Source organism: Mesoplodon bidens (assembly GCF_964165515.1).
Source record: "Mesoplodon bidens genome assembly, chromosome: 18".
NCBI lineage: Eukaryota > Metazoa > Chordata > Mammalia > Artiodactyla > Ziphiidae > Mesoplodon > Mesoplodon bidens.
In genome coordinates this window covers 49768878-49786227 of record NC_138175.1, presented here as the reverse complement: position 1 = coordinate 49786227, position 17350 = coordinate 49768878, and the positions used below count along the sequence as shown (strand labels likewise).

The 17350-nt window shown below is 45.7% G+C and overlaps 2 protein-coding genes across 2 annotated transcripts; both read left to right on the top strand.

The window, feature by feature from the left end:
- Positions 1 to 3609: 3609 nt before the first annotated feature.
- Positions 3610 to 16483, top strand: ETHE1 (ETHE1 persulfide dioxygenase). Its single transcript, XM_081215683.1, has 7 exons — positions 3610 to 3740; positions 5195 to 5339; positions 5503 to 5651; positions 13682 to 13811; positions 15483 to 15572; positions 15944 to 16060; positions 16288 to 16483. Exons 1-7 carry the CDS (start codon positions 3660 to 3662, stop codon positions 16338 to 16340), a joined length of 765 nt encoding a protein of 254 aa, XP_081071809.1. The 5' UTR covers positions 3610 to 3659; the 3' UTR covers positions 16341 to 16483.
- On the top strand, positions 3766 to 4628 carry LOC308605546 (small integral membrane protein 30-like). Its single transcript, XM_081215684.1, has one exon. The coding sequence runs from the start codon at positions 4207 to 4209 to the stop codon at positions 4369 to 4371; it is 165 nt and encodes a 54-aa protein (XP_081071810.1). The 5' UTR covers positions 3766 to 4206; the 3' UTR covers positions 4372 to 4628.
- Positions 16484 to 17350: the final 867 nt, after the last annotated feature.

Genomic DNA, 17350 nt, shown 5'->3' with positions numbered 1-17350 from the left:
TATCCTTGTAGCTTATTTTATACCTAGTAGTTTGTACCTCTTAATCTCTTACCCCTATCTTGCCCTCCCTCCCCACATTGGACCCACTAGTTTGTTCTCTATATCTGTGAGTCTGCTTCTTTTTTGTTATATTCACTCGTTTGTTGTATTTTTCAGATTCCACATATAAGTGATATCATACAGTATTTGTCTTTCTTTGTCTGACTTATTTCACTTAGCATAATGCCCTCCAAGTCCATCCATGTTGCTGCAAATGGCAAAATTTCATTCCTTTTTTATGGCTGAGTAGTACTCCATTCTATATATATATATATATATATATATATATATATATATATATATATATATATATATACCACCTCTTCTTTACCCATTCATGTGATGGACACTTAGGTTGCTTCCGTATTTTTGGCAATTGTAAATAATGCTGCTATGAACATTGGGGTGTGTGTATCTTTTTTTTTTTTTTTCTTTTTTGGCTGTGCAGCATGTGGGATCTTAGTTCCCCAACCAGGGATTGAACCCGTGTCCCCTTCAGTGGAAGCTCAGAGTCTTAACCACTGGACCGCCAGGGAAGTCCCCACATGTATCTTTTCTTAGATCTTCACAGTGAGGGAGAAACTATTTTCAACCACAATTTACAGATGAGAAAAGAGAAGCCCAGAAGAGTTTAGTTTTGAGCCTGAGGTCACACATTTCGGAAGCGTGATGCCAGTTTCTAACTCTTAGGATAACTCGCAGCTGACTCTACAAAATCCCCAGAGGGTGTGCACGCCTTCAAGGGACAAGTAAGCGTCTACCAATCCTACAGAAACAATTAGGAATGGGCCCCAGGGTGGAGAGGTCTTATTTGGGGGACCCTCACAGTAAAGTGTGCCTCAGAGTCCCTGTTTTCCTGGTTTCTCTCTCCCCTGAGCTCCTGGCAATCCCTGTACCTCTCCTTGTTTTAGCCCTGATGTCTGCACCTCTTTCCCCCACCAACCAGACTGAGGACTCACCTCTGGGTTTCCAGTTTCGCTCAGCTTGAGCCAGACATTCAGGAGACCTCAATGTGAGGAATAACTGAACCAAGTTCTCTCCTTGAGTCTGAGCTTTTCTTTCTGCCTGTTGCTCCCCTCTCTTGGTGTTTTCCTGTTCTGAGAGACTCTCTCCTTCTCCCTGTACATTTCTCCCCTCTCTAATGCTCCCTGCTCCCCACATCTCTTCCCACCTCCACGATCTCCTAGAATCTTCGAGTGTATCTAAGTGACCATATTTCTTTGACAGACACCTCATTTCAATTCTGTATCTCCCAGTGTATCTCTGAAAGTCTCTCCAGATCTCTCTCTCTTTGTTATCACTGAGTCTCAGCATCTTCCTTGTCTCTGAGTGGCTCCCTGAGTCTCTCCCCTGATAAAGCCCACCAGGAATATACTAGAAGTCTGGCAAAGTTGGGTTTTATTGATTTGCTGTAGCTAAGGGTAGAGGACTGCAGAGGGAGTACTGGCTATCTCCCCAAACACAGGAAGAGTCACAGTCTTCCCTTGGTATCCACAGGGGGTTAGTTCCGGGACCCCCATGGATACCAAAATTGGCAAATGGTGTGGTACAGTTGGCCTTCTGTATCTGTGACAAAGTGACTTATCTCCTCCAGACAAGAGTGGGATGCCCTATTCTCACTACTGATATGATTCCAAAGAGCAAGCTTTCAGACAGCCCATGACTAGACATTGTCTCAACTCTAGGTCCTTGGTGTAAATGAACAAAAGCCACTTTTAGAGGTTCACATTCCAAGAGAAGCCAAATGATCCCCAACCTGATTTTACAAGACATCGTGGAAAATTATTATTTTTTTTTTAATTTTTTTTTTTTTGGATACGCGGGCCTTTCACTGTTGTGGCCTCTCCCGTTGCGGAGCACAGGCTCTGGACACGCAGGCTCAGCGGCCATGGCTCACTGGGCCCAGCTGCTCCGCGGCATATGGAATCTTCCCAGACCGGGGCACGAACCCGTGTCCCCTGCATCGGCAGGCGGACTCTAAACCACTGCGCCACCAGGGAAGCCCGAGAAATTATTTTTTTTTAATGATTTCTTCCTGGGAAGACATAAACATTCCTGATAAAATACTTCAGTCATCTTAAAATAAAGTTTAATGGGATAATCTGTTGTTCTGGGACCAGGCACTCAACCAACAGCCCCTCAAGACACTAATGACATTGAACCAAACTTTTTTTTCTTTCTAACAATGAAGGTCCAACCACCTGCTTTTCCTATAAAATGGCCCTGGGGCTATGAGTGTATTGGGGTCTCTTGTTGGGTTTCTCCTTCTCCAGGGAGAGAAGTCTGTGCTTCTCCCAGTGTGTCTCCCTCGCCCTTTGAGTGTCTCCCTGTTCTTTGTTTCTCTGGTTTTTTTTTTTTTTTTTAATATCCTGAGAGGTCTTTTTTTTTTTTTTTTTTTTTTTTTGCGGTACGCGGGCCTCTCACCGTTGTGGCCTCTCCCGCCGCAGAGCACAGGCTCCAGACGCGCAGGCCCAGCGGCCATGGCTCACGCGCCCAGCCGCTCCGCGGCATGTGGGATCCTCCCGGACCGGGGCACGAACCCGTGTCCCCTGCACCGGCAGGCAGACTCCCAACCACTGCGCCACCAGGGAAGCCCGTTTCTCTGGTTTTTTAAAAAAATAATTTTTATTTTATATTGGAGTATAGTTGATTTACAATGTGGTATTAGTTTCAGGTGCACAGCAAAGGGATTCAGTTATACATATGCACACATCCATTCCTTTTCAGGTTCTTCTCCCATATAGGTTTTTACAAAATATTGAGTAGAGTTCCCTGTGCTATGCAGTAGTACCTTGTTGTTTATCTATTTGATATATAGTAGTATGTGTATGTTAATCCCAAACTCCTAATTTATCCCACCCCACGCCCACCTTTCCCCTTTGGTAACCATAAATTTGTTTTTGAAGTCTGTAAGTCTGTCTCTGTAAATAAGTTCATCTGTACCATTTTTTAAGAGTCCACATATAAGTGATGTCATATGATATTTGTCTTTCTCTGTCTGACTTCCTTCGCTTAGTATGATAATCTCTAGGTCCATCCATGTTGCTGCAAATGGCATTATTTCATTCTTTTTTGTGGCTGAGTAATATTCCATTGTGTATATATATCACATCTTTTTTATCTGTTCCTCCATCGATGAACATTTAGGTTGCTTCCATGTCCCGGCTACTGTAAATAGTGCTGCTGTGAACATTGGGGTGCATGTATTTTTCAAATTATAGTTTTGTCCAGATATATGCCCAGTATTTTTAGTTTTTTAAGGAACCTCCATGCTGTTCTCCTTAGTGACTGTACCAGTTTACATTCCCACCAGCCTTTAGGAGGGTTCCCTTTTCTCCACACTCTCTCCAGCATTGTTTGTAGACTTTTGAATGATGGCCATTCTGACTGGTGTGAGGTGATTGTTCTTTGTTGCTCTGGGTCTTCCTGTCTTCTCCGTCTCTAAAGTCTCCCCATCGGTCCCCAGCCTGGTTCGGCTCCCACCCGCCCTCGGCCCCAGGTACTTGTGGCCCCTTTAAGGCGGGCCCCGCCCACGCCCACGCCCCGCCCCGCCCGCCGGGGTTCAGCCTTGGGTGCGTTCGGCTTCCGCTGGCACCGCTCAGTCTCCAGCCTCGGGCGCGATGGCGGGGACTGTACTGAGGGTCGCTGGGCGGCAGCTCAGTCAATACAGCGGGTCTGGAGCCCCCATCCTCCTACGGCAGGTTCGCAGTGGCTGGACCGGGGAGCGAGATTACTGGATCCTGGGTGGCGGCAGGGGCGGAACTCCTGGGTCCTTTAAATCCGGAGAGATACCTGGGCCCTGGCGCCTGGAAAGGGGTGTAGGGCTAGACTCTTGCGTCCTTTAAAGAGGAGTGATCTGGGTCCCAGATCTGGGACCCCGATCTGGGCTTCGGGCTGGACTCTTGCTTCCATTACAGAAGAGGATGACGGGGACCCAGGTTTGGGGATGGATGAAAGTTGGGACTCATTGGTTCCGACGGAGTAAGGTGCTGGGGTCCCAGACTCCTGACTCCGGGCAGGGGGATTCTGTAATGGCTGCTAACTTGGAAGGCGCTGTCACGTGGAACCTCTTAAGCCTCAGCATCCTGAACTGATAGAATTAAACAAATACCGCTTTCTTTGAAACCTTCAGCCTTTAAGAACCAGTCACCTCAAGATCTCAACATCATGATCTTAGTTTCAACACAATTGTTCCTAGTCCTCTTTTCATTGCTTTTGGTGCTGCCTGTTGAAGCAGTAGAAGCCAGAGATGCAATCGCTCTCGTTCTCAGTATTACAGGCATTTGTGCTTGTTTGGGGGTATATGCACGAAGGAGAAATGGACAGATCTGACTTTGATGGACCTCCTGAATCAAACCTTGCCCTGAAAACCTTTGAGCTGTTGAGGTTCAGAACTGAGTTTTGGTGTCTGAAAGTTCCCAAGAAACAGTAAATAGGGTAGTTTCATAGTCTTGGTTTCCCTATAAATAGGAACAAATTGATGTACTATATTAAATGGAAAACAAAACGTTTTCTTCACAACAAATAATGCACTGAAAAATGCCGTCTGTAATTTGCATTTGCTAGTTAGAAAGAAGGTCAAAGAAGTGGGAAGGTGAACTTTGCAAAAGTAATATTTCATAGTTTAAGAATTCTCAATAGGAAGAAGAAAACTCTTGCCCAGAATCCTAGGAAATTGCCACTGTTTAGTTATAATCACTGCCTTCTGCAACACTGAGGAGTCTTTTCTCCATATTTTTAATAGATTTTTGTTTCGTTATCTCCCAAGTTAATATTATACCTAGATATTAAATACAGTTGGTCAAAAATTAAAACTTATCTCTTGGTGGGGGGAAAAAGTTTAGAAAATGTATTTGTTGTATCTAACGTTGAAATGGAGAAAAGATTTAATGTAAAATAATACTTTATATTGACATTGAAATGGAGAAGAGATTTAATGTTTAACAAAAACAAGAAAATTTTTATATTAACGGGTAACCTCTCCATGGTGAGAAGTACTATATTAAATATAAACCCATTAAGTAAAAAAAAGGGGGGGGCGGGGGCTTCTGCTTCTGGATCTTAGGAAGAGAATCGAGTTGAGGCCTGGACTCCTGGGTCCACAGTAAGGGGGGGTCTGAATCTGTGCTCTCACCTGTCCCCACCCTCTTTCCAGATGTTTGAGCCCAAGAGCTGCACCTACACTTACCTCCTGGGTGACAGAGAGTCCAGAGAGGCCATTCTGATCGACCCGGTTCTGGAGACAGCGCATCGGGATGCCCAGTTGGTCAAGGAACTAGGGCTACAGCTGCTGTATGCTGGTCTGTTTGGGGTCCGGGCTCCTGGGCCTGAGGGCGTGGGACTGTAGCGTGGAGTGGGAAGTTAGGCCCAGGACTCCTGGGTCTGAGGGAGGAGGGGGCTGGGGGCTGGGAATCCTGCGTCCTCTCTGTGCCCTCCTGGACCTGGCTCTCCTCTCTCTCCCAGTGAATACCCACTGCCATGCGGACCACATTACCGGCTCCGGGCTGCTCCGTTCCCTACTCCCCGGCTGCCAGTCTGTCATCTCCCGCCTTAGTGGGGCCCAGGCTGACATGCACATTGAAGATGGAGACCCCATCCACTTCGGGCGCTTCGTGAGTCGGATGCTGGGTCCCCGAGAGGGTGGTGGCCTGGAGTTTTTGGACTAAAGGGAAGAGGGGCTTGGGGGCCTGGACTCCTGATTCCTGGGGTAGGAGGGGCCCCAGGCCTGGGCTCCTGATCCCTGAGTTTCTGTCTCAGGGAGAAGGGTGCCATAAACCCAGGTGAAAAACTGAGCCTAGAGGCTCTGGGCAGGTGTGTCTCTGGCCCATCCCCTTAAGTCAACAACATCTATGGCGTTTCCTATAACCTAGGGGCAACTTCTTTGGCCTGGAGTCTCATAAAATTTGACTGGGAGCTGGAATTACAAGGTCATGGCTGAGGGAGAGACCCAGCCCTATCTTCCCAGATCCACTGTTGGAGGAAGGCACATGCAGTTGCCCAGAGCCGGGACTAGGGTGAGGCAAGAGAGGAATCCAGGGTGCAACATTTAAGGAGGCGCTCATTCTCAGGGTGGTGCAAAGGCAGGGCTGGCGCCTTCGAGTGGGCGCCTCCTTAAATGTTGCTCCCTGTAGGAGCCTGCTTGCCTCACCCTAACCCCAGCCCTGCTATTGCCTCACACAGGAATGGTCTGAAGGTGCCTACCTCCTCTCCTTTCTTTGCCCCAAGCAGAATCAGCAGGTTTCTGGCCAGAAGTTCAACCCAGGGCAATACGATGGGTGAGGAGGGTGCTAAGGTTGCCCTCAGAGGGAGGGGAAACCGCTGGCAGGACTTTTTCTGGTCAAAGTTGCTAAAGACTTAGAGTTTGGCTGGCTTTGGGGACAGAGTGTCACTTGGACCTGGCCTCCAAGTGAGAGGGTTTTGCTAAACGAGGCCAGTTAAACTGAGTCAGATGGTTTGGGGAAATAAAGGCTGGGGGTGGGATCAGAGGGTTTAGCTCCACTGGTTACAGCCTCTTTATTTCAAGCCTTTTTCTGGAAGCAGGTGAAAAAGAAAATGCATTGTACATTTAGGTACACTGTACATAATAAGCAGGTGCTAACAAGCATTTCTTGGGTTGAGAAGCCTTAGAGGTGTTAGAAATGGTTGGAGTTTTGTGTCAAGAAGAGCCCTTTGTTAAACTGGATGCGTGATGTTTTCAGTGAATCAACATGGAAGGGCTTAGCTGTGGAAGTTTTAGCTTTAGTGTTTGGGTTATTTATTTATTTATTTATTTTAAAATTTATTTATTTATTTTTGGCTGCATTGGGTCTTTGGGTCTTCGTTGCTGCGCGTGGGCTTTCTCTTGTTGCGTCGAGCGGGGGCTTCTCTTGTTGCGGAGCACAGGCTCTAGGTGCGTGGGCTTCAGTAGTTGCAGCACGTGGGCTCAGTAGTTGTGGCTCGCGGGCTCTAGAGCACAGGCCCAGTAATTGTGGTGCACGGGCTTAGCTGCTCTGCAGCATGTGGGATCTTCCTGGACCAGGGCTTGAACCCGTGTCCCCTGCATTGGCAGGTGGATTCTTAACCACTGTGCCACCAGAGAAGTCCCTGCCTGGTTTTTTTAAACAGCTTTATTGGTATAATTCACAAACCATCCAGCTCACCCATTTAAAGTGTACTTACTATTCAGTGACTTAGTATATTCAGATTTGTACATCCATCATCACAGTTCATTTTAGGATATTTTCATCACTCCAGAAAGAAACCCCACACCCCTCAGGTGCCACCCCAGTGTGCCCCTCTTTCACTCTACTAACCACTAACCTACTCTCTGTCTCTATAGATTTGCCTATTCTGTACATTGCATAGAAATATGGTATCATACTATATGTGGTCTTTGTGACTGGCTTTTGCCACTGACCATGATGTTTTCAAAGTTCATCCATGTTGTAACATGTATCAGTGTTTCATTTCTTTTTATTGCTAAATAATACTCCGTTGTATGGATATATCACATTTTATTTATTCATTCATCAGTGGATGGATGTTTGAATTGCTTCCACTTTTGGCTATTATGAATTATGCCACTATGAATATTCATGTGCACGTTTTTGTGTGGATGTATGTTTTCATCTCTCTTGGGTATATACTTAGGATGGAATTACTGGATCATATGATAACTCTATTTAACAATTTGAGGAACTGCCACACTGCTATCAAAAACTGTTATCCAGGGGGCTTCCCTGGTGGCGCAGTGGTTGAGAGTCCGCCTGCCGATGCAGGGGACACGGGTTCGGGCCCCGGTCTGGGAGGATTCCACATGCCGTGGAGCGGCTGGGCCCGTGAGCCATGGCCACTGAGCCTGCGTGTCCGGAGCCTGTGCTCCGCAACGGGAGAGGCCACAACAGTGAGAGGCCCGCGTACCGCAAAAAAAAAAACAACAAAAAAAACTGTTATCCAAAGCGGCGGCTATACCCTTTTATGTTCCCATAACCAGTTGTGTGAGGCTTCCAGTCCCTCTATATCCTTGTTGCCACTAGTTATTATCTGTCTTTATGATTGTTCAGCATTTTGTTTGGTTTTCATCCGAGTTCTTTATAAACGTTTGGAGATGGGCACTATTTTTCCCTCTCATTTTCCTCCTCCCACTTAAAAAATTTGAATTGTAACATGCATATTATACAGTAAAAGGGGCACATATTGCACATGTACAGCTTGGTAAATTTTAACATATGTCTATACTTGAGTATCCACCGCCCAGATCCAGATCCAGAACATGCCCATAGCCCCAGAAGTCTTCCTTGTCCCTCTTCCTGGCCATTGACAGCCCCACCAAGGGACCGTTCTTCTGACTTATTTAATCATAGATTAGTTCTGCCTGTTCTGGACTTTATAAACAGAAACTAGTGTGTACTCTTATGTCTGCTTCTTTCACTCTACCCACTGTTGTAGATAATTGTAGTTCTTTCCTTTTTTGCTGTATAGCAGTGGTTGGCCAACTTTTTCTGTAAAGGACCAGATGGTAAATATTTTCAGTTTTGCAGGCCATACGGTCCCTGTTGTAACTACTTCATTTTCCTGTTGGTGTGAAAGCATCTACAGACAATGCATGCATGAGTAAGCATGGCTGGGCTCCAGTAAAACTTTACTTATGGCCCCTGAAAATTTAATTTCAATAATTTTCATGTGGCATGAAATGTCATTCTTATAAAAGCAGATGGCAGGCCAAATTTGGTGCACTGACCATAGTTTGCCAACCCCTGACGTAGAGCATTTCACTGTGTGAACTGATGATAATTTATATCCATTCTCCTTTTTTTTTTTTTTTTTTTTGCGGTACGCGGGCCTCTCACTGCTGTGGCCTCTCCCGTTGCGGAGCACAGGCTCCGGATGCGCAAGCTCAGCGGCCATGGCTCACGGGCCCAGCCGCTCCATGGCATGTGGGATCTTCCCGGACCAGGGCTCGAACCCGTGTCCCCTGCATTGGCGGGCGGATTCTTAACCACTGTGCCACCAAGGAAGCCCCAGACGGCTTTTTGAACTGGTTGTACATTTTATATTCACAGTGAGCCAAATTTGTATGGTTTCACTGTAGAATGGATTTACTGTTTTAATAAGCAATGATTGAGATTTGAACATTCTAGCTCCCGTAAGGGTTGGCGGATTCTGAAAGTTAATGTTGCCTGTTAAATATAGCGATATAGAGGGGGTGCTGCTCAAGATACTAATCCCAGGTCCCCAGGATTCCTTAACCCTCTTAAAAATTATGGAGGGCCCTAAAAAGCTTTTGTTTACCTGGGTTCTATCAAGCAATATTTACTGTATTAGTTACATGTCAATTATATCTCAATTTTTAAAAGAAATGGGAAATTCCCTGGTGATCCAGTGGTTAGGACTCTGTGCTTTCACTGTGGAGGGCCTGGTTTCAATCCCTGGTCAGAGAACTAAGATACTACAAGCTGCGCGGTGAGCTAAAAATAAATAAATAAATAAATAATAAGTATTTAGATATGCAAAACGTATTTACTGTATCAGAAGTGGAAACTGCGACTTTTTTTAAAACACAAGGATACACAATCCATCAGCTGTGAGAGCAATGACATCATCACAAGTCATGGAGCTTCTGGGAAAACTGCACTGAACTCTTGGAGAATGAGAATGAGAAAGGGCAAAAGACCTCTTCACACTATTATGAAAATAGTTTTGATCTTGCAGACCCTCAGGGTTCCCTCGACTACACCACTTGGAGAACCATTCTTCTGACAAAATTTTTGTCACATCTAGCGACATAGACAATAATTCTTAAATAGTTCTGAAATCCAGCCCATGTTCAAATTTCTCCAAGTGCTTAGGAATCATTTTTACAGCTGTTTATATGAACCAGGACCCCATCAAGGTTCACACATGGCATTTGGCTATTAGGTCTATTTAGTCTCTTTTAATCTAGAACAGTTTCATACCCTTTCTGCCCCATGACATTGACTTTTGAAGCTCCCAGCCTGTTGTCTTGCAGAATAGCCTACTTTCTGGATGTGTCTGGTTGTTTCCTCCTGGTGTTATTTAACTTGTTCTTTGAAAACTTCTCTTTGCTGTTAACTGAAGTAGATTGCAGATATTTCTGTATTGGATGATAATAATAATAAATAAGTTAATAATAGTTAACAAATACTGAGTGTTTTGTTTCTCACTTAGCATTGTAAGAAAGTGCATTTTCTCAGCATGTATCCCACAAAATTTTCAGAATCAAATATCACTTCCTGGCAGCAAGGAGAGGTGGGACCTGTGGCTAGTGTTGGGGTGTGTGCCCCAATTATGGAGGACACCCACTACGTAATTCAAGTTGATTATTCATGCTTGGGAATGTAGTCTGTCCACTGTAAAGCCTTTTCTTTTTTTTTTAATTCGAAGCTGCAAATATACATTTTTGAAAAATCTTCCAAATGTTAAGGGTAAACAACAAATACAGACTTTTAATAACTACTGAGCAGTCCAAACAAAACATTGCTATGGCTGAACCTGGTTCTTGAGCCTCCACTGTGTCTTTTCTGACAAATATATCTCATTAAACCTTCCTAACCACATAGTGAGATCAGAACATTTTCACCATTTTACAGAGAAGGGAGTGCAGAGAGGGAAAGTGACTTGCCCAAAAGTTATACTGAGAAAGTGGCTGAGCAAGGAATTGAACCCAGGGGACCTGGTGGTTCCACTAAATCAGTGTTTTTAGAATTTTAAAACATTATTATTTTTATAATATAGCAATTATTGTGTTGGGCTTTTTTTTTTTTTTTTTCTTTCTTTTTGGCCGCATTACGCAGCTCATGGGATCTTAGTTCCCTGACCAGGGATCGAACCTGGGCCTATGGCAGTGAGAGCTTGGAGTCCTAACCACTGGACCACCAGGGAATTCCCTGGGCATTTTTAAAATGCTTTACATACATGAAATAATTTAATCTTTATAATAGCCCTATGAAGAGGGGACAATTATTATGCCCATTTTACAAATGAGCAGAGAAGCCCAGAGAGGTGAAGTAACTTGCCCAAGGTCACACAGCTAGTAATAGCAGAGCCAAAATTAGAACCCATGTCACCCAGCTCCAGAGACTGCTCCTAACCACTAATCCATGTGCCCTCACCAAGAGAGAAATATTTTACATCTGGATTCAGCACTGAAACCTCAGCTTCATGAAATACCACTCATCCTTCCTGTGTACCAGGCACACTGAGATTTCCCACTTTATCCCACTCCTCCCCACTCCACTCTTTATGTCTAGCCCACTTTTTTTTTTTGCTCATGGTTACATCTGTGAGAGTTATCCATATTGTTGCATACAGTTATAGTTTGTTCATTCTCATCCTGTGCCTCAGTTTCCTCATCTATAGAATGGGGCCAGGAGAGGTACTTACCTCATAAGGATGTGTGTGGCCCGAATGAGTTCAGTCATGTAAAGTGCTTAGAAGAGACCCTGGTACAGGAAAAAGGGTAATCAATGCCAGGCTTCTAAAGAGTAGGTAGATCGGACTGATGGGAGAAGAGGAAATTGCAGGGGCAAAGAGGTGTGAAGAAGTGTGCTATTTTCTGGAAATGACTCTGGGGTTCGGAGTAGCTGGGGAAAGGAGGATGGTATAGGACATGGGGCTGGAAAAGTGAGCAGGCACCAGAGCAGGGGCTGAGGAGCTGGACCTGTGCCCTGGGGGCAGTGGAAGCTGGGGAAGGGTTTTGAGCAGAGAGGGACAAAATTGGATCTGGGTGATAGAAAACCGCCCTCAGGGTCATGTAGGAGGTGGATTAGAGGCTGGTAGGCCAGGGAGGAGGCTATCAGTTGGCCCAAGCAGGAGAGGCCTGAGATAGGCAGGATTATGGGGGTTGATAGAGGAGTAAATTCTAGATATTCCAGAGAAGGGAAAGATAAACAGGGAGGCTGATCATCAGCAAAGCCACCTGAGACACAGACTCAGTCACTAAGGGCCTAGGGGATCTTGATCTATGTGGCAAGCTGGATTGGGTTCAATTGATATTAAAATTTTGTTCAGGGCTTCCCTGGTGGTGCAGTGGTTGAGAGTCCGCCTGCCGATGCAGGGGACACGGGTTCGTGCCCCGGTTTGGGAAGATCCCACGTGCCGCGGAGCGGCTGGGCCCATGAGCCATGGCCGCTGAGCCTGCACCTCCGGAGCCTGTGCTCCACAACGGGAGAGGCCACAACAGTGAGAGGCCCGCGTACCGCAAAAAAAAAAAAAAAAAATTTGTTCAATTTATACACATAAGACAATTATATATACCATATACCATTGACCCTTGAACAACCTAGGAAGTTAGGGGCACTGACCCTCCCCACATTCAAAAATTGGGGTATATCTTCCAGTTGGTCCTTCTATCTGCGGTTCCTCTGCATCCACAGATTCACCAAACCAGATCATGTAGCACTGTAGTATTTACTACTGAAAAAAATCCGTCTATATGTGGACTTGCACAGTTCAAACCCGTGTTACTCAAAGGTCAACTGTATATACTCTAACTACTGGTTGTTTACAACTGACGTCCTTCTGATTGACCAATACCCATGCCATATATATAAATATATATATTCTTCTATATTTCCTTCTAGAATTTTTTGGGTTTTCTATGTTTAGATCTTTCGTTTATCGTGAATTTTGTGATTTATTTTTGATTATAAAATGACGTGTTTTAAAAATACGTAAGTAAATAAGATGACATGTTTACTGTAAAAAAAGATAATATAGGAAAAGCCTAAAGAAAAAAAATATTTTGAGTTAATGAGTAAATTTTTTTTTAAGAGATGACATTGTATAAGTTGCTTTGTAACCTGTTTTTTGCACTTACGGGATAGTAAATATCTTTTCCTGCCATTAAATGTTTGTGTATAGCATCATTGAATTTTATTTCAATGACAATTTTAAATGACTCTTTAGTATTCCATATTTATATTAGTGTGCTTATCTTTTTCTTATGGATTTATAAGATCTGTTTGTACATGAAGTACACTGACTACTATGTGGTGTATTTGTGTTACAAATATATTTTGCCGCCATGTTGATTCCCTTTAAATTTTGTTTATGATGTTGTTGCCATTCAGAAACATCAAATTTATTTAAATTCAAACCATTGATCTTTCCCTTAATGATTTATGACTTTTGGGATGGATGTTCTTCTCTAACCAGAGATCATATATTTATTTGTATTTTTGTCATTGTCACTGTTTTATGATTTTATTTTCTTGCTTTAAGTTTTTAATTTTTGGGGAGTTTACTCTGGAGTGAGGTTTAAGTCCGGGATCTAACTTCAGTATTTTTTTTTATCAAAAAGAGGTTATCTAGGGGCTTCCCTGGTGGCGCAGTGGTTGAGAGTCCGCCTGCCGATGCAGGGGACACGGGTTCGTGCCCCGGTCCGGGAAGATCCCACATGCCGCGGAGCGGTTGGGCCCGTGAGCCATGGCCGCTGAGCCTGTGCTTCCGGAGCCTGTGCTCCGCAATGGGAGAGGCCACAACAGTGAGAAGCCCGTGTACCGCAAAAAAAAAAAAAAAAAAAGAGGTTATCTATATGTGACCCTGGGATGGGATGGGGTGGGAGGCTTCTGAGGCCAGTTTCACCATGAGAGTAAAGCCATAGCCTTATTGGTGACTCTTTGTACTCTCTTTCTCTTCCCAGGCCTTGGAGACCCGGGCCAGCCCGGGCCACACCCCAGGCTGTGTCACCTTCGTCTTGGATGACCACAGCATGGCCTTCACTGGAGATGCCCTGCTTATCCGAGGGTGTGGGCGGACAGACTTCCAGCAAGGTCACAGGCCCCTTTCCCCAGCCCGAGATCTCAGTATGGTTATGTGGGTGCCAGGGTTTTAAGTGTCAGTTGCAAGAATGAACGGATGAATGTTAGACTTTTAGGGGGTCAGGATTAGATTCAAGGAGTTTAGTGCTGGAGTGGAGGAGAGTTGGGTTCAGAGGTTAGTGGTTGGGGGACAGGTAGAGTCAAGAGTGTGTGTTAGTTATCTATTGCTGTAAAGCAAATCACCCCAGAACTTAGTGGCTTAAAACAATGATTAACATCATCTCACACAGGTTTTGAGAGTTAGGACTCTGGGAGAAGCTTAACTGGATGGTTCTTGCTCAGGGTCTTGTGTGAGGTTGCAACCAAGCTGCTGGCCAGGGCTGACTGAAGGCTTGACTGGGGCCGGAGGATCTCCTTCCAAGGTGGCTCACTGACGTGGCCAGTGAGCTCTTGCTGGTTGTTGGCAGGAGGCCTCAGTTCCTCACAATGCAGACTTCTCCACAGGGCTGCTTGAGTGTCTTCATGACATGGCAGCTGGATTCTCCCAGAGGGAACAATCAGAGAGACAGACAGACAGAAGATCTAATTTTTTTTTTTTTAACGAGCTTGTCTCAGAAGTTAAACTCTGTTATTTCTGCCATATCCTATTTATTAGATGCGAGTCACTTAGTCCAGACCACTAAGTCAAGGCAAGGAGAATTATGTGTCACATTTTCAAGAGAAGAGTTTCAAAGTGTTCATGGGCGTATTTTTAACCCCCCAGCAGGGCTTTAGCTGGTGCGGGGACGGGTGTGGAGTTTGATTCAGGGGGTTAGCTGCTGGGGGAAGTTAGACTTGGCAATTTCGCTGCTAGAACGTTGCTAGATTCAGTGGTTTAGGTGCTGGGAGGTGGTGTTACATTTGGGGTATAACTGCTGGGGACAGTTAGATTAAGGGGTTTCTCTGCGGGAAAGGTGTTTACTTTTACATCAGGGTATGAGATTTGAGTATGTGTGTGAATGTGAGCTGGACACTGGATTGGGAGGATTTAGCTGCCTTGCAGGAGGCCAGCGAGGCCGGACAAGAGAGAAGAGACAGAGGCACAGCGAGCTGAGCTGGCCGTTGGTAACCAGATCCCCAGGCTGCGCCTTTCTTCCTCTTTCCTTATCTCTCCATCTTGGTCTCTATCATTTTCTCTCTGAGGCTCCTAATCTTCCATTTATCCATCCCCAACACAGTCATGAGATCGAAAGATTTAGGCTGAAAGGAAAGGTGGCAGAACGTTCCAGAGAGGCTTGTCCCTGTCCCAACTTAGGACTCAGAGCTTCTTGTCAGAACCATGGCTCTATCCTCCTCTTGGGCCTCATGTCTTCAGTTTCTTACCTTCCCATCCACTTTCCCTGCCCAGAATCCTTTCTTGGCATCCCCAGAGTGAGGGAATTTGGTGCTTCAGGGTCATATCCCAACCTTGTTTACAGTCATGCTGAATTCTCACCATTTCCCAATTCTTTGCATATGCTGTTCCACCTGCCTAGAATGCCCTTCCCTCTCCTTCTCTACCCAGTCAAAGGGCTACTGGCAGAAAATGAGGGAGACGGTTTAGCTACAGTGATTTTTATCCTCTCATCCTTTTCCTGAAGGGAAGGGATTTGGGAGCTTCTCTCATCCTGTTGCTCCACTGACCTCTGAGTTTTCCCTCCCCAGGCTGTGCTAAGACCTTGTACCACTCAGTTCATGAAAAGATCTTCACACTTCCAGGAGACTGTCTGATCTACCCTGCTCATGATTACCATGGTGAGGGCTTCCTGGAGGAGGTGTGGGATTTACATAACTTACTATTTGAGAGGGAACACCAAACTGCTGTGGCTTGCATACTACAATTCCCAGGAACTCCTCTGGCCAAAAAGATCAAGTGCTTAGGTGTAGTGAGTGTGGATGTAGAAACTACAATGCCTAGAATCCGGAAGGCATAGGCTTTCCTGGGACTTCCTAATAGAACTTAGGGAACTGTGGGAAACTACATTTCCCACAGTGCCCATTGAGGAAGGAAAGCAATCTGTTAGTCCTGGGCCAGAAAGGCACCCTGAGGCCTCCTGGGAAATGTAGTTCTGGGAGGCCCAAGGCACCGGACAGCTCAACATTCCTCCCCCTCTCTTGGCCACTAGGACTCACAGTATCCACTGTGGAGGAGGAGCGGACTCTAAACCCTCGGCTCACCCTCAGCTGTGAGGAGTTTGTCAAGGTCATGAGCAAACTGAACTTGCCCAAACCTCAGCAGATAGGTGAGCAGTTGGTGGGGAGGAGGGTGCTGAGGTCTGGATTCCTGGGTCTGAGGGAGAACGTGCTGGGGATCTGGACTCCTGGGTCTGAGGGGTAGAGGGGCCTCAGGGCCAGAACTCTAGTTTCCCAAAGAAGGACTATTAGGATTTCCTGGGCCCCAGTGGGGCATAGAGAGAGCGGGAGGGTCTGCCTGGGCCCCTTGGTTTCACCCTTAGCTTCTTCCTTTCAGACTTTGCTGTTCCAGCTAACATGCGCTGTGGGATCCAGAGCCCCCCTTCCTGACTCTCAGGTGCTCATATCCAGTTAATAGTGCACTAGGTGGGGTGAGGGGAGCAGTGCCATCACCAGAGCCTCTTTTATCTTCCCCTCCCTTACCAGCCTCTCAAGCTTCTTAAATAAAAAATATATATTTTCTTCCCTCTGAATCTGACTTTTGTTTTCTGGGGGACCCAATGGGTTTCTGGGCTGAGATGCCTGTGGTTAGTTCTGGTCCCTGGATAGGCCAGGGAGCAAGGCAGCGTAAAGGTCCTGGGAGCCTGGAAGGAGATTTTCTAACTCATAAGATAGAAGCAAACAGATATCTGGGGCAGGGTTCTTCAGCTCCTTGCATTAGAACAGTCTTGAGTTTAAACCACGTGTCCCATGAGACCCAGAATAAGGTACTTCACTTCTCCAAGCCTCAGTTTCCTCATCTGTAAAATGGGAATAATAGTAATAATAATAGGGTGTTGTGATGATCCCATGAGTCCATATGTATGAAGTGCTTGGTACACTGCCTGCACAGCAGACTTCCTATCCGTGTTCACTATTACTGTTACTATCATTTGAAATGAGCTCTGAGGCGCTTCCTGGCTTGAGTGACAGGATGCCTAATGGTAAAGACCATGGACCTTGGAGAGAACAAATATGGTGTTAACATTAACAACATGTGTAGACTTTGCGGACACTTGTCCCCCTCAGCCTCAGTTTCCTAACTATAAAATGGGGATAGTAATCCCTTTCTCTACTGTAGGCTGCTGTAAGGCTGAAATAAATTAATGCGTGTAAAATGTTTATACTTTATACACATAGCTCCTGATATCCAGTGATCCTTTCTCACATACCAGTTATTTTCCTGTTTTTGCCCAGAGAGGAAAGGGTCTGGCTGAGACTTTTAACCTCTGCCCTCCACCCATAGCAAAGTGGTGGTGGGGGGAACATACTTCCCCCTGTCTCTGGGCGGGTCTCTGACTCAGCTCAGGGCACCCCCCTCCCCTTGCCCATCTCCCCAAACCGGTCGGGGCCCTTCTAAA